The 22368-nt window shown below is 34.7% G+C and overlaps 2 protein-coding genes across 2 annotated transcripts in view; both read left to right on the plus strand.

Annotated features, from left to right (window-relative positions):
* LOC134690090 (collagen alpha-1(XXV) chain-like) overlaps positions 1–5207 on the plus strand; it is a gene marked incomplete at its 3' end in the record, with an annotated part of 22451 nt that extends 17244 nt beyond the window's left edge. Inside the window, exon 7 of the mRNA XM_063550062.1 lies at positions 4225–5207. Within this exon, the coding sequence (XP_063406132.1) occupies positions 4225–5207 (983 nt within the window). The remainder of the gene's footprint in view (positions 1–4224) is intronic.
* On the plus strand, positions 5181–16847 carry LOC134690423 (collagen alpha-1(IV) chain-like). The gene is made up of 4 exons (XM_063550392.1): positions 5181–7086; positions 13272–13312; positions 14777–14822; positions 16413–16847. Exons 1-3 carry the CDS (start codon positions 5208–5210, stop codon positions 14780–14782), a joined length of 1926 nt encoding a protein of 641 aa, XP_063406462.1. The 5' UTR covers positions 5181–5207; the 3' UTR covers positions 14783–14822; positions 16413–16847.
* Positions 16848–22368: the final 5521 nt, after the last annotated feature.

Raw genomic sequence — 22368 nt, forward strand, 5'->3', positions numbered from 1 at the left:
TGGTGGTGGGTATTAGATAAAAAAAAAGCAAGATCATCAGCAAAATCAAGATCCTCCAAGGTTGATGAAATGTTCTTATTCTTCTTGGAGCATCTTCCGTTGTTTTTCTCATTACACAGTCATTGACAACATTGTAAAGAAGAGCAGACATCACACAGCCTCGTCTAACTCCTGTTTTAACCTCAAACCAGATGCCCTACACTCCAAGTGAAATTGTTTTTTATGAGCTCAATTATTTCTTTTAGAATTCTATATGATCTGAGTATTCGCCACAAGGTTTTTCTGTTGATACTGTCAAAAGCCTTATGAAAATCCACAAAGTTGATGTAGAGCTGTCTTTGCGATTCTGTACATTGTTAGATATGATGTTACGTAAAGCAAAGATTTGATCAATGCACCCTCTACCTTTACGGAATCCTGCTTGCTCCTCTCTTAGCTGTTTATCAACTGCATCTATTATTCTTGGGATAATAATTTTGGCCATGATTTTACTTTGGATTGATAAGAGAGTTATACCTCGCCAGTTATTACAATCACTTAGAGTTCCTTTCTTGGCTAACTTTATTATTATACCTTTTGTCCAATCGTCAGGTTTTATTTTTCCTTCCCCTATGGAAGTAAATAGAGATTGAAGAATTTCAGCTGCAAGTTCTGTGTCGACTTTGAAAAGTTCTGCATTTAGAATGGCCTGTCCTGGTGATTTTTCTTTTTTAGCTGACCTGGCCCAAAGGGCCAAGTGAGCTTTTCTCATCACTTTGCGTCCGGCGTCCGGCGTCGTCGTCCGACGTCGTCGTTAACTTTTACAAAATTCTTCTCCTCTGAAACTACTGGGCCAAATTAAACCAAACTTGGCCAAAATCATCATTGGGGTATCCAGTTTTAAAAATGTGTCTGGTGACCCGGCCATTAAACCAAGGTGGCCGCCAAGGCTAAAAATAGAACATGGGGGTAAAATGCAGTTTTTGGCTTATAACTCAAAAACCAAAGCAAATCTGATTGAGTTAAATTGTTAATCAGGTCAAGATCTATCTGCCCTGAAATTTTCAGATGGATCGCACATCCCGCTAGGTTGCTGTCCCTGAATTGGTAATTTTAATTAAATTTTGCCGTTTTTTGTTATTATCTTGAATATTATTATAGATAGAGATAAACTGTAAACAGCAATAATGTTCAGCAAAGTAAGACCTAAAACTAAGTCAACATGACCAAAATGTTCAATTGACCCCCTAAGGAGTTATTGTCCTCTATAGTTATTTTTTATAAAATTTGTAAATTTTTACTAACATTTTCCACTGAAACTACTGGGCCAAGTTCATTATAGATAGAGATAATTGTGCACAGCAAGAATGTTCAGTAAAGTAAGATGTACAAACTCATCACCATCACAAAAATACAATTTTGTCATGAATCCATCTGCTTCCTTTGTGTAATATTCACATATACCAAGGTGAGCGACACAGGCTCTTTAGAGTTTAGGTTCTCTAGTTTAATGCTTTTAATGCTGTTATTATTTCCTGTCTTTCTGATAAGTTGGTATTTATTTCCAAATCCTGAGGTGCCTCTCTTATAATTGCTTCTTCGTCTGGAGCTGGTCCGTAGAGTACTTCTTTAAAATGTTCTGCCCATCTGGCTTTCTGTTGTCAATAGCCTCCGATTTTTGTCTTTTATATGGACATCATTATTGCTTGGACATTTACCACAGATTTCCCTTGTTATCTTGTAAATTTTTGCCTGTTCGCCCTTTTCAGCTGCTTCTTCTGCATGCTTATCAAGGTCTTCCATGTAAGCTATTTTGTCTGCTCTAGCCATCCGCTTAACATTTTTGTCTAAAACTCTATAGCTTGCTTTGTGTCTTTCTTGTAGTCTTTCTGATTTTGTGTCCAATATTTTCTTATTCATATGGCGTCTTTCTTCTATAACCTTCCAAGTACCTGGTTTTATCCATTTCTTCATCTTTTCAACTGTTGGCAAATTTCAACTTAACCACTTGTAACTCTTGCTTTAATAACTTTTTTTCTGAGCAGTCCTCGAATATTGTAACAACTGGAAGTTGTATGCACAGGCAAATCTGCTAATATAAAAAAGAAGATGTGGTATGATTGCCAACTGTCCACAAGAGACCAAAATGACACAGACATTAACAACTACAGGTCATCGTACGGCCTTCAACAATGAGCAAAGCCAATACCACATAGTCAGCTATAAAGGGCCTCGATATGGCATTGTAAAACAATTTAAACGAGAAAACTAACGGCCTTATTTGTGTAAAAAAAATGAAGAAAAAACAAATATGTAACACGTAAACAAACGACAACCACTAATTACAGGCTCATAAATAATTTCACGTGAGGTTAACCTCAATCTCAGGTTTTTACGTGAATTGAGATTTTTGTGAACCATATGTTAATTTTTTCCCCTGAAATTTAAAACAAATTGTAGTTTTCATAATATTAATTTAATTTGAAAAAGATGTTATTTGATTAACTTTTTTTCAAAATAATTACATTAGATGTATGTTTCATTCTAATACTTTATTCTGATTGGCTAACTGCACATCACGTGCTATTCCTTAAGCAATTGCATTACTCAATAATACTTTTTCCTTCATGATAACACGTGGTCCCAGAATAAAGTGCACAGGTGAATTAAATAGAACAAATATAAAATTCGTGTTTTCATGTTTAGAAAATGTAATTATAAGTATTCAATGCTTCTTTTTGTAACTTCATAGGGTTGTAAAAGCGTTGACCGTGCGCATATTTTTCTTTTGAATGAGCGCTTCATACAAAATGTACTTCGGTCAACGTTTTCACACCCCAATGAAGTTACAAAAAGAAGCATTCAATTCTTAAATATAACGTGAATTTCACGTGAAAAAATCGTGTGATTACATTTTCATATGAAATTCACATGATCCTTCATGTGTAATCCATATGCAGAAGCTGCTGGGAATTTTGTACATAGAAATCGAAAGTTAACAATTTGGAGGATCAAATCATCTCTTTTGTCGTAAATTTTTGTTCTCAACTAACCTCAGTGTACATTTCTAGATGCAAGCCATGCTACGAAGCAGATTGTCTTGTATTTTGCTGTATCCTTTATTTCAAGTTCGATGGGATAGATTATTTCAACAAGCTCAAAATGTTTTATAAAAAAAAATGTGGTATGGTTGAAAATGATAGCACTATCCGCCAAAATTGAAGAAGATGTCATTCTGCAAAATACCTCCTAACTGTGGGGTTTGGACCAAATGTATGGGTAAATAAAATTGAGGATGGAAATGGGGAATGTGTCAAAGAGACAACAACCCACCCATAGAAAAAAATCAACAGCAGAAGGTCACCAACAGGTCTTCAATGTAACGAGAAATTCCCGCACCCGGAGGCGTCCTTCAGCTGGCCCCATCAACAAATTTATTCTAGTTCAGTGATAATGAACGCCATACTAATTTCCAAATTTTACACAAGAAACTAAAATTAAAATAATACAAGACTAACAAGGACCAGAGGCTCCTGACTTGGGACAGGCGCAAAAATGTGGCTGGGTTAAACATGTTTAAGAGATCTCAACCCCCTCCTAATACCTCTAGCCAATGTAGAAAAGTAAACGCATAACAATACGCACATTAAAATTCACTTCAAGAGAAGTCTTTATATTTATTTGGGTATCGATCGAAATGAAATCTTGGCTTTTATGAAAATATAAGTTGGTAGAATGTCATATTAGCAGTGAAATACATGTATATCTCTTGTCATGATTTAAGAATGGAATATCGTGTACGAAATGTAAGTTTCAGACATTTAAAACAGAAACAATATAATTGTAAAAAACAAAAACAAAATTCAATTCAGATGTTAAAAATGAGAAATTATGATGGTGACAAACATATTATTTTGTGCAGTGACAAATACGATTACGGGTAAATGTGCAACTTTGGGATTTTTTCAAACATAATACCAAATATTATTTTTTGCCTGGAGATTACACACATAACGCACAGGTTTGTTTTGTCGCTAGTTCATCTTGGTTCAAAATGTGAAAACATTTTTTTATTTCAATAATCTGTAAAGAAAAGAATTTAATGCTTCTGCGCTTCATACAAATGTGATGGACATTTGCTATCATTTCGTACAAATTAAGTAAATGCAGCATTCAATTCAAAAATACAAACACATACTTAAAAAGAATGAATAGAATTTATAATTGATTCATTATCATTTATAGGAATGATAGGTCCCCAGGGAATGGATGGTGAAAAGGGTAAAAAGGGCAGAATAGGAAAAAATGGTAGAATAGGACGTAGGGGCAAAGATGGAGAAACTGGAGAAAAAGGACAAAGGGGATTTAAGGGAGCAACCGGTGTCAAAGGGAATAAAGGCATGAAGGGTTATAAAGGCATAAAAGGACAAAATGGATCGAAAGGTCACACAGGAATGAAAGGACATAAAGGCAGCAATGGATACAAAGGCCTGAAGGGTAACAAAGGTTACAAAGGTCAAAAGGGGTTAAAAGGTTATAAAGGACTAAAGGGTTACAGCGGAAGCAAGGGGTTGAAAGGCATCAAAGGAAATGACGGACAAAAGGGGTATAAAGGTTTAAAGGGAGAAAAAGGGTTCAAAGGATACAAAGGACAAAAAGGATATAAGGGTAGCAAGGGAATGGAGGGATTGAAGGGATATAAAGGCAAAAAGGGTAATAAAGGTTACAAAGGTAAAAAAGGATACCAAGGTGACAAAGGACAAAAAGGTTATAAAGGTTACAAAGGACAAAAAGGATATAAAGGTATAAAGGGAATTAAAGGAAATAAAGGATACAAAGGACAAAAAGGATTAAAAGGACAGAAAGGACATAAGGGATATAAAGGTTACACAGGACAGAAAGGGTTAAAAGGGCACAAAGGACATAAAGGTATTAAAGGCTATAAAGGACAAAAAGGAACTAAAGGTCACAAAGGAATAAAGGGATTTAAAGGCGACAAAGGTCAGAAAGGGTACAAAGGTAATAAAGGAGTAAAGGGGTTCAAAGGCCAAAAAGGGATGATAGGACAAAAAGGATATAAAGGACAAAAGGGTACTAAAGGTTACACTGGTCAAAAAGGCTATAAAGGAGGAAAAGGACAAAAAGGATATAAAGGTATCAAAGGAATGAAAGGATACAAAGGATTTAAAGGCGAAAAGGGACAAAAGGGATACAAGGGCGGAAAAGGAATGAAAGGTTATAAAGGAAATAAAGGAGAAAAGGGTTATAAAGGTTACAAAGGAGAAAAGGGTTACAAAGGTAACAAAGGACAGAAGGGATTCAAAGGTAATAAGGGAACGAAAGGATATAAAGGTCAAAAGGGACAAAAAGGATCGAAGGGTTTCAAGGGCATAAAAGGATATAAAGGAGAAAAAGGGTTAAAAGGGATAAAAGGATTGAAAGGAAAAAAAGGATACAAGGGCTATAAAGGTCAAAAAGGTTACAAGGGATTAAAAGGACAAAAAGGATATACAGGTATAAAAGGACAAAAAGGTGAAAAGGGTTTCAAAGGACAAAAGGGATACAAAGGACAAAAGGGAACAAAAGGTTTTAAAGGAAATAAGGGACAAAAAGGTTATAAGGGTAACAAAGGAGGAAAAGGATACAAAGCTAATAAAGGGCAAAAAGGATACAAAGGTTTTAAAGGAATGAAGGGATATAAAGGTGAAAAGGGCCAAAAGGGATATAAAGGTTACAAAGGACAGAAGGGAATTAAAGGTCAGAAAGGACAGAAAGGCTTAAAAGGTTATAAGGGAGTGAAAGGATTTAAAGGATATAAAGGTCTAAAAGGAAATAAAGGATACAAAGGGCAGAAAGGAACTAAAGGATATAAAGGACAGAAAGGTTCCAAAGGATATAAAGGACAGAAAGGGTCTAAAGGAGTAAAAGGCCTGAAAGGTCAAAAGGGAATCAAAGGATACAAAGGAGGAAAGGGTTATAAAGGATTCAAAGGACAAAAGGGATATAAAGGATATAAAGGAATAAAAGGAATGAAAGGATTCAAAGGACTGAAAGGAGTTAAAGGGCATAAAGGTATCAAAGGCTTGAAAGGATATAAGGGTAAAAAAGGCTATAAAGGTAATAAAGGAATTAAAGGAATTATTGGTAATAAAGGACAGAAAGGATACAAAGGTTTCAAAGGTCTAAAAGGTGACAGAGGTTCTAAAGGAAAAAAAGGTTTAAAAGGCTTCATAGGAATTAAGGGCTATAAAGGCAACAAAGGTCTAAAGGGTTCTAAAGGAATTAAGGGACAAAAGGGATATAAAGGGCAGAAGCAGAAAGGAATTAAAGGATTAAAAGGACAGAAAGGAATTAAAGCATTTAAAGGACAGAAAGGATTCAAAGGAAATAAAGGACAAAAAGGATTCAAAGGTGGAAAAGGACAGAATGGGAATAAAGGCTACAAAGGACAAAAAGGTTTAAAAGGTTATAAAGGACAAAAAGGACTTAAGGGAGAAAATGGAAAGAAGGGATATAAAGGATACAAAGGACTGAAAGGACAGAAGGGATCTAAAGGCAAAAAAGGTTATAAAGGTTTGAAAGGAAACAAAGGGTATAAAGGTTATGAAGGCCACAAGGGTAACAAGGGTTATAAAGGACAGAAGGGAAATAAAGCAGAAAAGGGAATGAAAGGCTACAAAGGAGATCAAGGACAGAAGGGATATAAGGGTATCAAAGGAATAAAGGGATACAAAGGTACCAAAGGTATTAAGGGTAATAAAGGTTACAAAGGAATGCAGGGACAAAAAGGATATAAAGGAATGAAAGGACTCAAGGGATACAAAGGAATGAAAGGACAGAAAGGATACAAGGGACTCAAAGGATCAAAAGGTTACAAGGGGATGAAAGGTTATAAAGGGACCAAAGGACAAAAAGGATATAAAGGGACAAAGGGACGAAAAGGATTTAAAGGTTATAAAGGACAAAAAGGACAAAAAGGTTATAAGGGATTCATAGGACGAAAAGGAGTTAAGGGAGAAAAGGGGCGACTAAATCCCGAACCAGCAGAAATAGGAGATAAAGGCCAGAAGGGAATTAAAGGAGAACCCGGTCCTAAAGGAGCTAAAGGTACGATATAATTCTGTTTTAAGAGTGTATTTACTTTATCTTAATATTGTCTTTTCCACTTGATAGCGTTTTATACTCCGTCTGTGAGACATAGAAATTAACTTTCTGTGTGTTGGATTTTTTTAGGAGGTTGATGAATAAAGACCTTCTATTGGTTCAGTAGACAGTCGATCCTGTAATAGGACTTGCACATTTTGATAGGTCTAAATTTCACACGTTAAGATAGTCGGTAAGATAAATTCGTTACATATTGTGCTATTGACCTAATACGGTATCTATGGGGTCAGTAAATTCCATAATGGGATTCTTCGCTCTCACCCCATATGGAATTTACTGACTCCATATATATACCGTATTAGGTCACTAGCACCCCATGGTATTGGTAATATTTAATTGTCTGATACAGAGGACCCTATAATATTTGATTGTCTGATACAGAGGACCCTATAATATTTGATTGTCTGATACAGAGGACCCTATAATATTTGATTGTCTGATACAGAGGACCCTATAATATTTGATTGTCTGATACAGAGGACCCTGTAATATTTGATTGTCTGATACAGAGGACCCTGTAATATTTGATTGTCTGATACAGAGGACCCTATAATATTTGATTGTCTGATACAGAGGACCCTATAATATTCAATCGTCTGATACAGAGGACCCTATAATATTTGATTGTCTGATACAGAGGACCCTATAATATTCAATTGTCTGAGACTGTGGACCCTTTGATATTTGATTGTCTGATACTGAGGACCCTATAATAATTAATTGTCTGATACAGAGGACCCTATAATATTCAATTGTCTGAGACTAAGGACCCTTTGATATTTTATTGTCTGAGACAGAGGACCCTATTATATTCAATAATTGGTAGATATATTGAAGAGCCTTTAATAAACCAATTGTCTGAGACTGAGGACCCTAGTATACTATCCAATTGTCTGAGAATGTGAACCCTATAACTCCAATTGTCTGAGAATGTGAACCCTATAACTCCAATTGTCTGAGAATGTGAACCCTATAACTTCAATTGTCTGAGAATGTGAACCCTATAACTCCAATTGTCTGAGAATGTGAACCCTATAACTTCAATTGTCTGAGACTGTGAACCCTATAACTTCGATTGTCTGAGATTGTGAACCCTATAACTTCAATTGTCTGAGACTGTGAACACTATAACTTCAATTGTTTGAGACTGTGAACACTATAACTTCAATTGTCTGAGACTGTGAACACTATAACTTCAATTGTCTGAGACTGTGAACCCTATAACTTCAATTGTCTGAGAATGTGAACCCTATAAATTCAATTGTCTGAGAATGTGGACCCTATAACTTCAATTGTCTGAGAATGTGAACCCTATAAATTCAATTGTCTGAGACTGTGGACCCTATAACTTCAATTGTCTGAGACTGTGGACCTTATAATAATCAATTGCCAGAGACTGTTGACTTTATCTGAGACTGAGAACCCTATTGTATCCATTTGCCAGAGACTGGGGACTTTATAATATCCACTTGTCTGAGACTGATGACCCTGTAATATCCACTTGTCTGAGACTGATGACGCTTTAATATCCACTTGTCTGAGACTGATGGACCCTATTACTGGTATATTCATTTGTCTGAGAATGTGGACCCTATCGTCCAATTGTCTGAGATTGGGGACCTTATAAATAATTATAATATCTAATTCTCTGAGAATGTGGGCCCTATAATTTTCACTTGTCTGAGACTGAGGACCCTTTTATATCCAATTGTCTGAGACTGAGGACCCTATTATATCCAATTTTCTGAGACTGTGGACCCTTTAATGGGCGTTTTTCAATAAAAGAGTATATTTCAGACCTAAAAAAATGGAAAATCAACTTGTCTTAAATTTCTATTTCAAGAGTTATTTTGAATACCTCTATAATAAACCTGTTTGTAAACAAAAAGTGCAATCTTAAATATTCTGTAAATGACATTATTTTCATAATTTGTGTACTGTTTCGTAGGGGACAAAACGAAACTTCTTCTAAACACACATATATTTTGCAATTTTAAATGTTTCCTATAGACATTCCAGTTTGTTTAACTTTAAATACTAGAAAAATATCATTTTTTTCTGAATTGGAAAACCATTTTTATCGATAAAGATTAGAAGAGTTCTTCACGTATGAAGGTTCAACTCATGTTACGTAGTGGACATTTTGATGCGTTTTGTAGTAGACAAAACCGTTTCGTAGTGGACAAAAAGTTTCGTAGTTGACATCAACCCTATTATATGTTAATAATAACAAGAATTACATGAAACTAACTAACCCTTGTTATTTGTTTTTCACGAATATAATTGAAAAAAGATTAAAAAAAGACTGCATGGTAGTGGTAGTGTCCACTACGAAACGTTTTTCTCCCATACTTGTTTCGTAGGGGACCGTTTCGTAAGGGACGTATTCGCCTGTTTTATTTTCCCCTACAATCCCTATATTGCAATAGTAACAAGACTGATTGTATTCATCAAAACATTTGTCAAGCTGTACACTGATATTTTTTTCATAATTTTAAAACCAGGTACTGAAGGAGATTTGACCCGTTTCGTAGTGGACATTATCAAAAATACGGTATCACTCTGGTCCATTTGATGTGCTCAATTTTTCTTACCAACAATTTAATTGCCGTTATAAAAGCATCACTTCTTTTGTAAGACCCTAATGTTTATATCTCTTGCAAACAACAATTACATTGATTTTATAAAACTGTTTTTTGGCAAATTTTAATGACTTCGTTTCGTAGTGGACATTTTGTGAGGGACACACCTTCTGGAATTAAAAAAATCTATACTGAAAGCTGTTTATTAAAATATGTTGGCTCTGAACATACTTTTGAATTATTAAAGAACTTACGTAAAGTAAAAAAACAAACATTTATTTCTTCATTTTTTTACGATATTTTAGAGTAAGAATGTTGAACAGGCGGTCTTGGGACATGTCATTTTAGTTGTTTTGGACCATTCAGGAGTCAATATCTTATCAATCCCTCTAAAAAATAAACTGTTTATTTGCTTAAAAAAGTTAAATCTAATGCAATGTACTGACTGCATAAAAAATTACTTGCAAAGATCTAACACATTGTTTTAAAGTGGCTGGGACAAGAAAATGCGTTTTTATTGAAAAACGCCCTTATATCCAATTGTCTGACACTGTGAACATTATTATATTCAATTGTTTGAGAATGTGGACCCTATAATTTTCACTTGTCTGAGACTGAGGACCCTTTTATATCCAATTGTCTGAGACTGAGGACCCTTTTATATCCAATTGTCTGAGACTGAGGACCCTTTTATATCCAATTGTCTGAGACTGAGGACTCTTTTATATCCAATTGTCTGAGACTGAGGACCCTTTTATATCCAATTGTCTGAAAATGAGGACCCTTTTATATCCAATTGTCTGAGAGTGAGGACCCTTTTATATCCAATTGTCTGAGACTGTGGACCCTTTTATATCCAATTGTCTGAGACTGAGGACTCTTTTATATCCAATTGTCTGAAAATGAGGACCCTTTTATATCCAATTGTCTGAGAGTGAGGACCCTTTTATATCCAATTGTCTGAGAGTGAGGACCCTTTTATATCAAATTGTCTGAGACTGTGGAGCCTTTTATATCCAATTGTCAGAGACTGAGAACCCTTTTATATCCAATTGTCTGAGACTGAGGACACTTTTATATCCAATTGTCTGAGACTGAGGACTCTTTTATATCCAATTGTCTGAAAATGAGGACCCTTTTATATCCAATTGTCTGAGAGTGAGGACTCTTTTATATCCAATTGTCTGAAAATGAGGACCCTTTTATATCCAATTGTCTGAGACTGTGGAGCCTTTTATATCCAATTGTCTGAGACTGAGAACCCTTTTATATCCAATTGTCTGAGACTGAGGACCCTTTTATATCCAATTGTCTGAGACTGAGGACCCTTTTATATCCAATTGTCTGAGACTGAGGACCCTTTTATATCCAATTGGCTGAGACTGAGGATCCTTTTATATCCAATTGTCTAAGACTGTAGACTCTATAATATTCATTTGTCAGAGATTGAGGATGTCCAATCGTCTGTGATTGAGGAACCAGTTACCTAGTGTTACCGGTTCACCCTTTGTAGAGGTCAAGGAGAAAGTCCATGTGGCTGTCTACCTGTTATGTAGCGGTGCAACATCTGACTTCGTACTATAATGCTTTCTAAAAGAAATGATGCCATCTGAATGCTTTGGTTTGAGAACCAGAACCCGAGGGCAAGGTCATTTGATATTAACATATCAGACAGACAAGACAAAAATCTTGGTGATATGGGACTTACATAAACCATTTGATTAAGGAAGACGACAATTTGATGTTCGGGGGGGGGGGGGGGGGGGGGAGGAGGATTTTGAAAAAAAAAATAACTCAGCCTTGATAATAACAAAAATAAATAGTTTGTTCTGTGGTACTACTGTAGTAGTTTGAAAAAAAATAAATTACCTGACCTGCAATGTATTGAAAATAAATAACTGAGCAGGTCTAATCGAAATTTTGAGATGGAACCATTTTTCATAAATTCATCTTTTTCCCCAATAAAAATCAGGAAACACTTCCTAATTTTTTTAATAACAAATGTATACTGAAATATTGTTTAGATATACTTGAAATGTCTGAAAATTGTTTTCATTTAACTTGAGGTATATTGTCCCATTACCTTGAGGTATATTGTCCCATTAACTTGAGGTATATTGTCTCAGGAAACCTTACCGCACTTTTATTTTAGCAGGGCCGTAACTACATTGAGGCAAATGCCTCATGTAGGAAATTTCAAATCCAAACACTGGTCTCCATATCAAATTGTGTTCACGGAGAGTGCCGCTTGCATTGGGGTGGGAGGGTTGGCGCTATGGAACCAGGTTTAATCCACCATTTTCTACATTTTAAAATGGCTGTACCAAGTCAGGAATATGACAGTTCTTCGTTTTTGATGCGTTTTGTTATTTGATTTTGCCATGTGATTATGGACTTTCCGAATTGATTTTCCTCTAAGTTCAGTATTTTTGTGATTTTACTTTTTGTAAGAAGCAAGTTCTCAGTGTTTTCCCTCAGACGTAGCCCTGTTTTTTTTTTTATCAATGTTTCTTATTTATTTGTCTTTTGTTCATTGATTGCCCTTCTGTAATCTGTTAGTGTTGCATTCCCTTTTTTAGTCTAGTAGTTTTGTTATGAACTTGATCATGAGTTTGGAAAAAATCAGCAGTCACAGACTTAACTATGTGAATTCCATTTGTGCTTTATCAAGCACATTGGTTTTTAATGTTGTCCCTAGAAACTTAAGTCTTACACAGAATTTATACGTTTGGCTTTGAGACCAAATTATTGTCAAAAAATAACCACAAAACATAGATTATGAAAGGGTCTTCGGAACAGCCAGAAAGCATGATTTTGCATCATTTGTTCTATAGTTTCTTGGGCCTACAGTGGCTCCAAAACCCTTCAAAGAAATGTTTGCCAATACTTTTAAAACAGGCTAGTTACAGCAAAAACTTTAATACTATGTTTTTAGGCAGATTCGTTTTTGCAGAGAAGGAGGATTAATTCTGATTAAATGGTACATAATAACTTGACTATACATGTATTATTTATAATAAACAAATCATTTTAAAATTGTATGCTTTCGAACATCATAAATATAGTTGTGAAAATGAATAATTAGTCCCTTGCTTTAATGAAAATGAAAAATCTTGCTTCAATAGTGCTGAAAATATTTCGTTTACAAATATTGTGGTTAATGAAAAATAGTTACATGTTATATTAAATATTACTTCCTTATATTGATAGTCAAATGCGTTTTGTAAATTTATACTTTTTTCAATTTATTGGTCTTTTGGAAATGTTGTTTGTGCTGTATTGAGACCCATCTTCAACGAAATATGTTTAACATGCGCACGTATAAAAAATGCGGTTTTTATTCAACGCAATCATAGGTTGGAACGTTGTTTTCAATTTAGACTTGTATATATCATTTATACTACACATTTTTTATAATTGACATTTATGTTTGGTTTTTTTTTAATATATTTTATCGTTTGACGAGTTTATCGTTTATATCAGTACTAGTATATACTTTATTTAAATGTTGACTTTGGTATGAACTGCCTTCTGTTTATTTTACAGGGAGGAAAGGGAGAAAAGGACAAAAAGGTGACAAGGGGGAAGTAAGTTTGTTTTGTCACAAATATGATTCATCGTTCATTCACACGGCAAAACCCTCTTAGTAGTCAAATATGATTAAGACACAAATTATCATCGAAGACTTAAAGATTGTATACACTGCCATATCCGAGTTTCATCTACACAAGACTTATCCGAGATTCATCTGTACACTAGACATATCAGTGACGCTTGGATAATAAAAGTTAAAGCAAAAATTAACTTCGAAATTGAAGAGGATTAAGGACCTTATGCTCTGTTTGGTATTCATATGAATACTAGTAAATACTTACGGTGTACGTCAATGATACAACGACCAGACGACAAAATATCCAAAATAATCTACAGATAATTAAAGTGTACTGATCTCACTTGAGATATTCCAATTGTCTTGAACTATGGGCCATTCCAATTAATGTCTGCTAAAGGGGGGTAGATGGTTCTTTTTGAGGGGTGTAAAATTTGTACATCTAAGAGGGTGTAATTTGGGGTATTTTCATCTGACATGATCAATTATACACAAAAAAACAACTTCTGATGATGTTGCAGCAGTAAATAGTTTGCAGGGTAAAAACAGTACATCTGAGGGGTTATAAAAATGCCTTTGTTAGATCTTAGGGGTGCTTTGGTATCTAGACAATTTCGTATCATACATTATCTTGTATTGTATTTATGACAGAATTAAATTTCTGATGGGCACACCCCTTGCTTTAAAAAAATTCTGATAAGTCAATTTTCTCCATGAAAGACCATCCACCCAATATGACACAGACACTTGTTTCTGTCAATATGGGGTTTACTATCCATACCCGAATGGCCCAATAGACTATGAGGGTCTAGATGGAGTCCGCCATTTCTGTAGTCATTATTTTAAAGCCAATGTTCTATATTCTTTTTATTTGTTGTCTATTATTCTCTATTCTCCATTCTCTCCTTTTATTTCAGTTTTTCTTTATTCTTTATTTTTTTCTTTTCTTCATTTTTTATGTCGGTTTTCTTTAATCTTTATTTTTTAGGTCAGTTTTTACTCTATTCTTTATTTTTTTATGTTAGTTTCTCTTTATTCATTATATTTTCACCCAGTAGTCTATTCTGTAAACTTCAGTCAACTCTCGAATAATATTGGCTTTTCAACTTGTCAAGCTCTAAATCGCCATACGACCGAGATAATTTGCGAGTATTACCGGGCACTCGACAAGTGTTTCTTGAACAGCAAAAATAGTTTGAACAACACAAAAAAAAAGATAACCAGCTACGTTTACACCAAATGCTTGATAAAATAGAAAGTATAGAATGCTTCAAATCCACAGAACAATAAAGTAAAAACAGCCGTCTCACATTATCTCGTTTAGGATCTGTCACAACATTTAGAATCTGTCACAACATATTCGACATTTGAATTTAGATTAACAATAATAAAGTTTGAATCTTATCACATATTCACACAGATGTGTTTTTTTAAATTGCAGATTTGAATGTCGAAACAAGACCAGAAATGACCATGTAAATAAACAGGTACTTGCGTTATTCCAATAAGTTATCAATGTTTTAAGTCGTCTTTTCATGAAATGATACTGAACTAGTAAACATATTTGTTTAGGGGCTAGCTGAAGGACGCCTCCGGGTGCAGGAGTTCCTCGCTACATTAAAGTCCCATTAGTGGCTTTCGGCTGTTGTCTGTTCTATGGTCGGGTTGTTGACACATTCCCCATTTCCATTCTTAATGTAACACCAATGAGTTTTTTTCGCGTAGACTAAGCCAAAAATAATAAAACCGACAAAAAGACAAACAGTACACAAAACAAAACAAAACATGGAAAACGAAAGACTCAGCAACATGAATATCACCTAAAACTGGTGTGATCTTCACCTATAACTGGTCTGATCTTCACCTATAACTGGTGTGATCTTCACCTAAAACTGGTGTGATCTTCACCTATAACTGGTGTGATCTTAACCTATAACTGGTGTGATCTTCACCTATAACTGGTGTGATCTTCACCTAAAACTGGTGTGATCTTCACCTATAACTGGTCTGATCTTCACCTATAACTGGTGTGATCTTCACCTATAACTGGTGTGATCTTCATCTATAAATGGTGTGATCTTCACCTATAACTGGTCTGATCTTCACCTATAACTGGTGTGATCTTCACCTATAACTGGTGTGATCTTCATCTATAACTGGTGTGATCTTCACTTAGAATTGACAAGATAGTGCTACAACAGAATAACTACTTTTGCCCCTCAGTCAGCGAAGCTCTCTCTTGGATTAAATAAGAAAACGATATAAATATAACTTATTTTATACTTCTTATCATATGTTGTGTTGTTACGTCATTGTCCCAGGATTGAGAAGGGTTAAACGCTCACAACCATGTTTAATCCTGCCATTTTCTTTATGTGTCTGTCCTAAGTCAGGAGCCTGCAGTTCAGTGGTTGTCGTTGGTTCATGTCTGTCAAATTTGTTTTGCATAATTTATTTTGCTAGGAAATATGCGGTCAGTTTTTTCTATTGCATTGTTTCCTTTTCTTTCTTTTTATGTCGGAGCTTTTTTCTCATTGTCGAAGGCCGTAATGTTGTCTATAATTTCTTACATTCACTTGATTTAAACTTCGATAGATAGTCTCATTGGCAGTCATAACACTTCTCCTTTTTTATATGCGTATGAAGCTGTTTTCTCATTTTTAAAAATGGCGAATTTGGACAAAATACAGGAATTAAACAGAAAAGACTACCGATTCGAAGTTAGACCTGTTATTCGACTATACTAGTGTCTTAATATGATTTCTGGTTGTGTTTGTATTCGACAATATAAAAGTGTCTTAATATGATTTCTGGTTGTGTTTGTATTCGACTATACTAGTGTCTTAATATGATATCTGGTTGTGTTTGTATTCGACTATACTAGTGTCTTAATATGGTTTCTGGTTGTGTTTGTATATGTCTATAAAGAATTGATTGGATAAAAACCAATGAAATGTATTTGTATATTCAGCTTTTTCAAGGTCTACATTAGAAGATTAATAATAAAACAAAATAAAAAATGAACTATAGAAAACAATTAGATATATATAGGTAAATGAATTTACTTTCTTTTACAGATATTATTCGTATATATACTAGATCATAATAGATATACCAAATTTATACCAATGTTGGTCGGAATATTTTCTGGATGACGAATTTCACTGGCAAACTCAACATATAAAAGCAGTTTTTAAAAAGCTGAATATATACTCCAAAGATGTTATTATGTCAAGTAGAAGATATTTGATATACCTTTCTATTCTATTTTTATATTTTAATTCTGGGTGTTTGAATTGATACAAAGTGCGCATAAGTGTATTTTTGTGATAATTTTTCTCATTAAAAAACTGGCGAGTTTTGACAAAGTAAAGGAATAGAAGGAGACAACAGAAAAGACTACCGATTCGAAGTTAGACCTGTTAATCGACTATATTAGTGTCTTAATATGATTTCTGGTTGTGTTTGTATATGTCTATAAAGAATTGATTAGATAAAAAATGAAATGTATTTGTACATGGCCTGTATGGTCTGTATTTGTACATGGCCTGTATGGTCTGTATTTGTACATGGCCTGTATGGTCTGTATATTCAGCTTTCTGTATGTCTACACTTGTTACGACATCTGTATAAATTGTAAATAATAAAGCATCATAGAAATTGTGATGTTCTTATAATTACGAAAAATTACCTCATTTACTCTAAGAAGTAAATCATGGTTCCTATTGAGTATGACTCGATAAACGATGTCATAATAATGCGAGGTCTACGCAAAGGAGTCAATAACGTAAAAATTAAACTAGAAACATTCAATAAAATTGTGAATGAAAATTGGGAATATGTCAAAAAGAAAACAACCGAACCAAAGACCAAACATTCGAAAACCAACAATAGGTCTTCAACGCAGAGAGAAAATTACGTACCCGCAGGTGGTTCTCAGCTGGCCCTTAAGAAGATTTTGTACTAGCTCAGTAAAAATGGAACACTTAACTCCAAATAAATGAACTATTTTTTTTTCAAATGCAAGACTACACTCATTGGCAATCATACCACATCTTCTTTTACATAACAAAGGACAGTGGGTCCTGATTTGGGACATGCGCAAAAATGCGGCGGGTTAAACAAGATTGTGAGATCTCAACCTTCTCCTTTTCCTCTAGCCAATGTAAAATAAAGAAACGCATATAGCAATAGACACAGTAAAACTCAGTTACTCAGTTTAAAATAAGTCTGAGTCCGATGTCAGGATAGGTAACAAAAGATACTAAGCAGAATGAAAATGATACATAAATGAACAAAGGACTACTGGCAGTTACTGACATTCCAGTTCTTGGAGTACAAATTAAACAATATTTTATAACACTATAAAATTGAGAATGGAAATGGGGAATGTATCAAAGAGACAACAACCCGACCATAGAAAAAACAACAGCGGAAGGTCACCAACAGGTCTTCAATGTAACGAGAAATTCCCGCACCCGAAGGTGTCCTTCAGCGGGCTCCTTAACAAATATATACTAGTTCAGTGATAATGAACGCCATACTAATTTCCAAATTGTACACAAGAAACTAAAATTAAAATAATACAAGACTAACAAAGACCAGAGGCTCCTGACTTGGGACAGGCGCAAAAATGCGGCGGGGTTAAACATGTTTATGAGATCTCAACCCTCCCCCTATATTTCTAGCCAATGTAGAAAAGTAAACGCATAACAATACGTACATTTACTATGTTTGTAAGAAAGATTCGGTTGGAATATGGTGATCACTTTGAGTCCTTCTGTGCTAAAGTAACCCGTTCATTATGGTATGTATCGTGGTTAGTGCTAATGCTTAAATATCACAACAGGACGATCCATATACTAGTATTGTGTTGCCCCCGTCCTTTCTAATGATTTACACTTAACTTAAATAAATCTATATTAGAAAAGGAAATTTTGGGATGTTTTTTTTTAAACAGGAAGCAAAGTAAGGCTCGTCGGGCTTATCCATCGGTTTCATGACAAAGAAGGCCCGTCGAGTTTATCCATATATTTCACTACAGGTACAAGGTTGATCGAGCTTAGAGGTTTCATTGCAATTTAAGACTTGTCGGGCTATGCTCGTCAATGTGTTATAAGGTGATATTCAGCATACACTGGCGGATTAATACATGTATCTTAATTGTCTAACTGCATGAGACAAATGTAACGACCATCGGAACATTATTCAAAGATATATATATTCAAAAACAAAGTTTCTTAGTATATATGTTTTATAAAAACAAAGTATTAATATCACATACATTTAAAAATGAATTATCACAAAATAAAAGAAATTAACAGCTACAAAAGTCATGTAGATCAACCGGCACAAACCTCTTTTTGAAGCCTTATATTAGGTCACGTGACTGGAGCTGACGTATGGTAAGCAGTTCTTCTTCCGTCGTGTTGTCCATAATAAATATAAAAATAACTTGACTGATAAATCTTCTTTGGTGATGTATATTAATGAAGGCAGTTTTGTGCAATTGTTGCACTCTGGAAAGGAAAATAACAAATAATTTGAAATAAGAAGATGTGGTATGAGTGCCATTGAGAAAGCTCTCCATCCAAATCACTACTTGTTAAAAATTAAATAAACCATTATAGGTCAAATTTTGCCCGATAAACTACCCCGTTGAGCAATGAACCAGGATCCCAGACTGAGGTCAAAGTACGGTGAATTGGCTCACACCGAACAACAACTACAAAGGCTTCCCAAAAAAGACTAGTGTAAAACCATTCAAACAGGAAAAATGTGTGTTTTGTTTTATGTTTTTCTTAGTTGATGGATCATATTTACATTTTGTAAGTCTAGAAGGAGATTTTGTTTATTAAGACAACTAGAGTAGTATATTGATCGGGGGCCCTAGAACAAAAATGTTATCAAATGCATGAACAGCTAGGTCAGTGTATGAGCATTCAGCAATGATCAAAACACATGTATACTATCAAATAAGTAATTGACAAAACTTCAAACAATTCAATACAAAAAAACTCTACAACCTGATTCTACTATATAATGATAAACTAAAAACAGTTAGGAAGCAGCCATTTAAATTCAAGGTGAATATGGGTTTTCGACGGTAACAATCAAAGTATATTTTCAAAATTTACCACTATAAGGCAGGGGGAATCTGGATTCAGAATGTTTTGTCATCTGTTTGACCACAGGCACATAATATGTGGAGGTGTCAAGGATAGATTTGTGAGCGCTCAATCTCCCTAACCTGTGACAGTGGGGAAACAAACGTTTCGGTTACTTTAAGTGCCGACCAAACTGAATATAAAAAATCAATTAAATTAAAACGTCCTGAATTATCAGGTCGGTAAGCACAATCAGATAACAAAAGTTTGCTATGTAACAAGGATGGTTACACGCCATTATTCCGACAGTCCATTAGTCCGACAGCCCATTGGTCCGACAACCCATTAGTCCGACACCCCAATAGTCCGACAACCCATGGCACCGACAGACCAATACTCCGACAACCCATAAGTCCGACACTTATAAAGTCAAGTATTAGGATATCAGGGTAAAATAAAACTTGTCTGTCTGTATTATTACGTGTAGATATGTAATAATATATTTTAAGAAATAAGTATTAAGTATATATAACATAAGGCTGAGGTAGTTCGAATACTTTCTATACACTCAATTCGAAATCTGTAAATAGCAAAGAACAGAAAATATTATTTCATTTTCCAAATTAAAGGGTATATAAACAGCATATAAAGCAAGAACAACCAGTGATGGTGCGAGCTACTGGTGATGCCCCCGCACAAATACTTCAATGTTGAGTTGTAAATCTTAAAAAGCCTCACACCGTACAATTGACTTAAATAAACCTTGAAACCAAATTTCAGAAATCATTGTATTGTAGTTCCTGTGAAATATATGACAAAAAATTTCTACTTGGCTGTCATGTGACAAGTGTTCGGTAAACCGGAATTTGTTGAGTAATGAATCTGAAAACGTATCACACGATGTAGCCGACTTCAATTAACCTTTCAGGAATCCTTGTTATGTCGTTCTTGAAAAAAGATGCAACGAAAATATTCATGGGACGGACGGACGAACTGACGAGTGGACGGTTGAATGGACGGACAGACAGAGGTAAAACAGTATGTTCCCACTTTTGCAAAGCGACGGTATAATGATTGGGTCAACAGTAAGACTTTACAATACATATATCATAGTGATATGATATAATTATCTTTATAACACCGTAAGCCTGTCACATTCGCAGCCAAAACAAAATAGAAAAAAAAACAACTAGCACATTTATCATATTTATCTAACTTTTCAAAGTACTGGCATGTGCTAGACTGAATATGCTGAGAGAGTTCCTCCCTCAAATTTTGATAGTGTGAGCATTCGATTGAAAAATAACTCTCATCCTCAACTTTATCAGCTGTATAATACGGTTCTTTGAATATCTGGCATTTTCAATTCTTAATTAACATATGAACTTCCTTTCTTAAAATAGATAATATCTAAATATTTTTCTCCTTGAAAACAACCTTTTAATGAAAAATAAGTGTCAAGTTTAGCACAAAGCACATAATGTAGTAATTTTTTTACAATTAGACAATTTGAGAAAGACACAAGCAAGACAAGAATGTCACACATTGTCTTAGATTTTTTACTAGTTGTTATTGTCTTTTATACGGCACTCGTTCGATTTAAGTAGTCAAAATACGTTGACTGTATATTTCTATGCCATAAACAGTCACCGACCCGATATCACTTTTCCTCATGAATATTTTTGAAAATAAAAGTTGCCGAAATGTTCATGTCCGTCATATTAAATTTAGTTTTTCCTAATAAGTTTTGTTGTAAATCATCAGTCCTGCACTTCCTTCAACCATATACAAGAGGCAAATTTTTCTAGATTTTGAAATAAGCTCGGGATATAAAATTGTTATCACTACAAATAAATTGAGTGTCAACTCTCTGACTTTTGGAAGTGCTGTGTACTGTCTCCGTATTTCGTGGATTCACATTCCCGAACATGATACCGTATTCGTAATTTGAATTGCTAATCTTTTCTGAGCACATATTTCGTCCTATTTGTCATCTTATTTTTTAAGGATCTGGGTATGTATTTGTCTCTTTGTTTTTCTCAATTTGACTGACGACATGAAACCTCACTCCCCTGATACGCGAAAGGGGGTAACCGAAGATCTAATGAAAGAAGGTAGAGCAAGACACACACAAAAAACACAGCGAACTAGAACAGCACAGACTGAGAGTGGACACACAAACGATGAAATGTAAAGAAAAATAAAATACCCAGACACGTGAAACGAAAGAGGGACCAGGTTAAGGACTGGGCAGTTGCAATAAGCATGTGTATCAACTCCAGTATACTGAGACTTATATCCCGCATGGAAAGAATAATTGGGATCAAAACGGACAACCACAAATATAACATAGAACGGAGTTGGTCTTTTTAGAGAAAATTTTCCCATACACCTAAGAAAAATGCATCGTCGGAATAATGGGCTGTCGGAGTAATGGGTTGTCGGAATAGTGGACTGTCGGAGTAATGGGCTGTCGGAATAGTGGGCTGTCGGAGTCATGGGTTGTCGGAATAATAGGCTGTCGGAGTAATGGGCTGTCGGAATAATGGTTTTCGGACTAATGGGATGTCACCACAAGGCTATGTCGTTTGCAAAATTTATATGATTAGTCATGACAATTCAGAAAAATTAATTGAGCTGTAATTTTCATTGTTAGTATAGAAATCAAATCATAGATTTCTCAGACAACTTGTTTTATTTGGTCTTGTATGTATCAACACCCTTGATTTAAACGAAAAAAAATAATCATTTCGAAATGTTTAATGCTCTATAACTTCGAACTATTCAAGCGTCATTTTGACGAGTCTTACATTTTTTTAATCCTGGTATCTTTGATGAGTTACATAAAGAATGTGAATTTTAGAAGAATATAAATTGTTCGGCTTTATATTTTCCACTATTTAAACTGAATGTTAATAACTGTTTT

This window comes from Mytilus trossulus, chromosome 11 (assembly GCF_036588685.1).
Source record: "Mytilus trossulus isolate FHL-02 chromosome 11, PNRI_Mtr1.1.1.hap1, whole genome shotgun sequence".
Classification (NCBI taxonomy): domain Eukaryota; kingdom Metazoa; phylum Mollusca; class Bivalvia; order Mytilida; family Mytilidae; genus Mytilus; species Mytilus trossulus.

Coding starts and splice junctions, on each gene's coding strand:
- LOC134690423 (XM_063550392.1), top strand. CDS start 5,208: ATGAAAGGTTATAAAGGAAATAAAGGAGAAAAGGGTTATAAAGGTTAC. Junction 7,087..13,271: donor CGGTCCTAAAGGAGCTAAAG/GTACGATATAAT, acceptor TTTATTTTACAG/GGAGGAAAGGGAGAAAAGGA.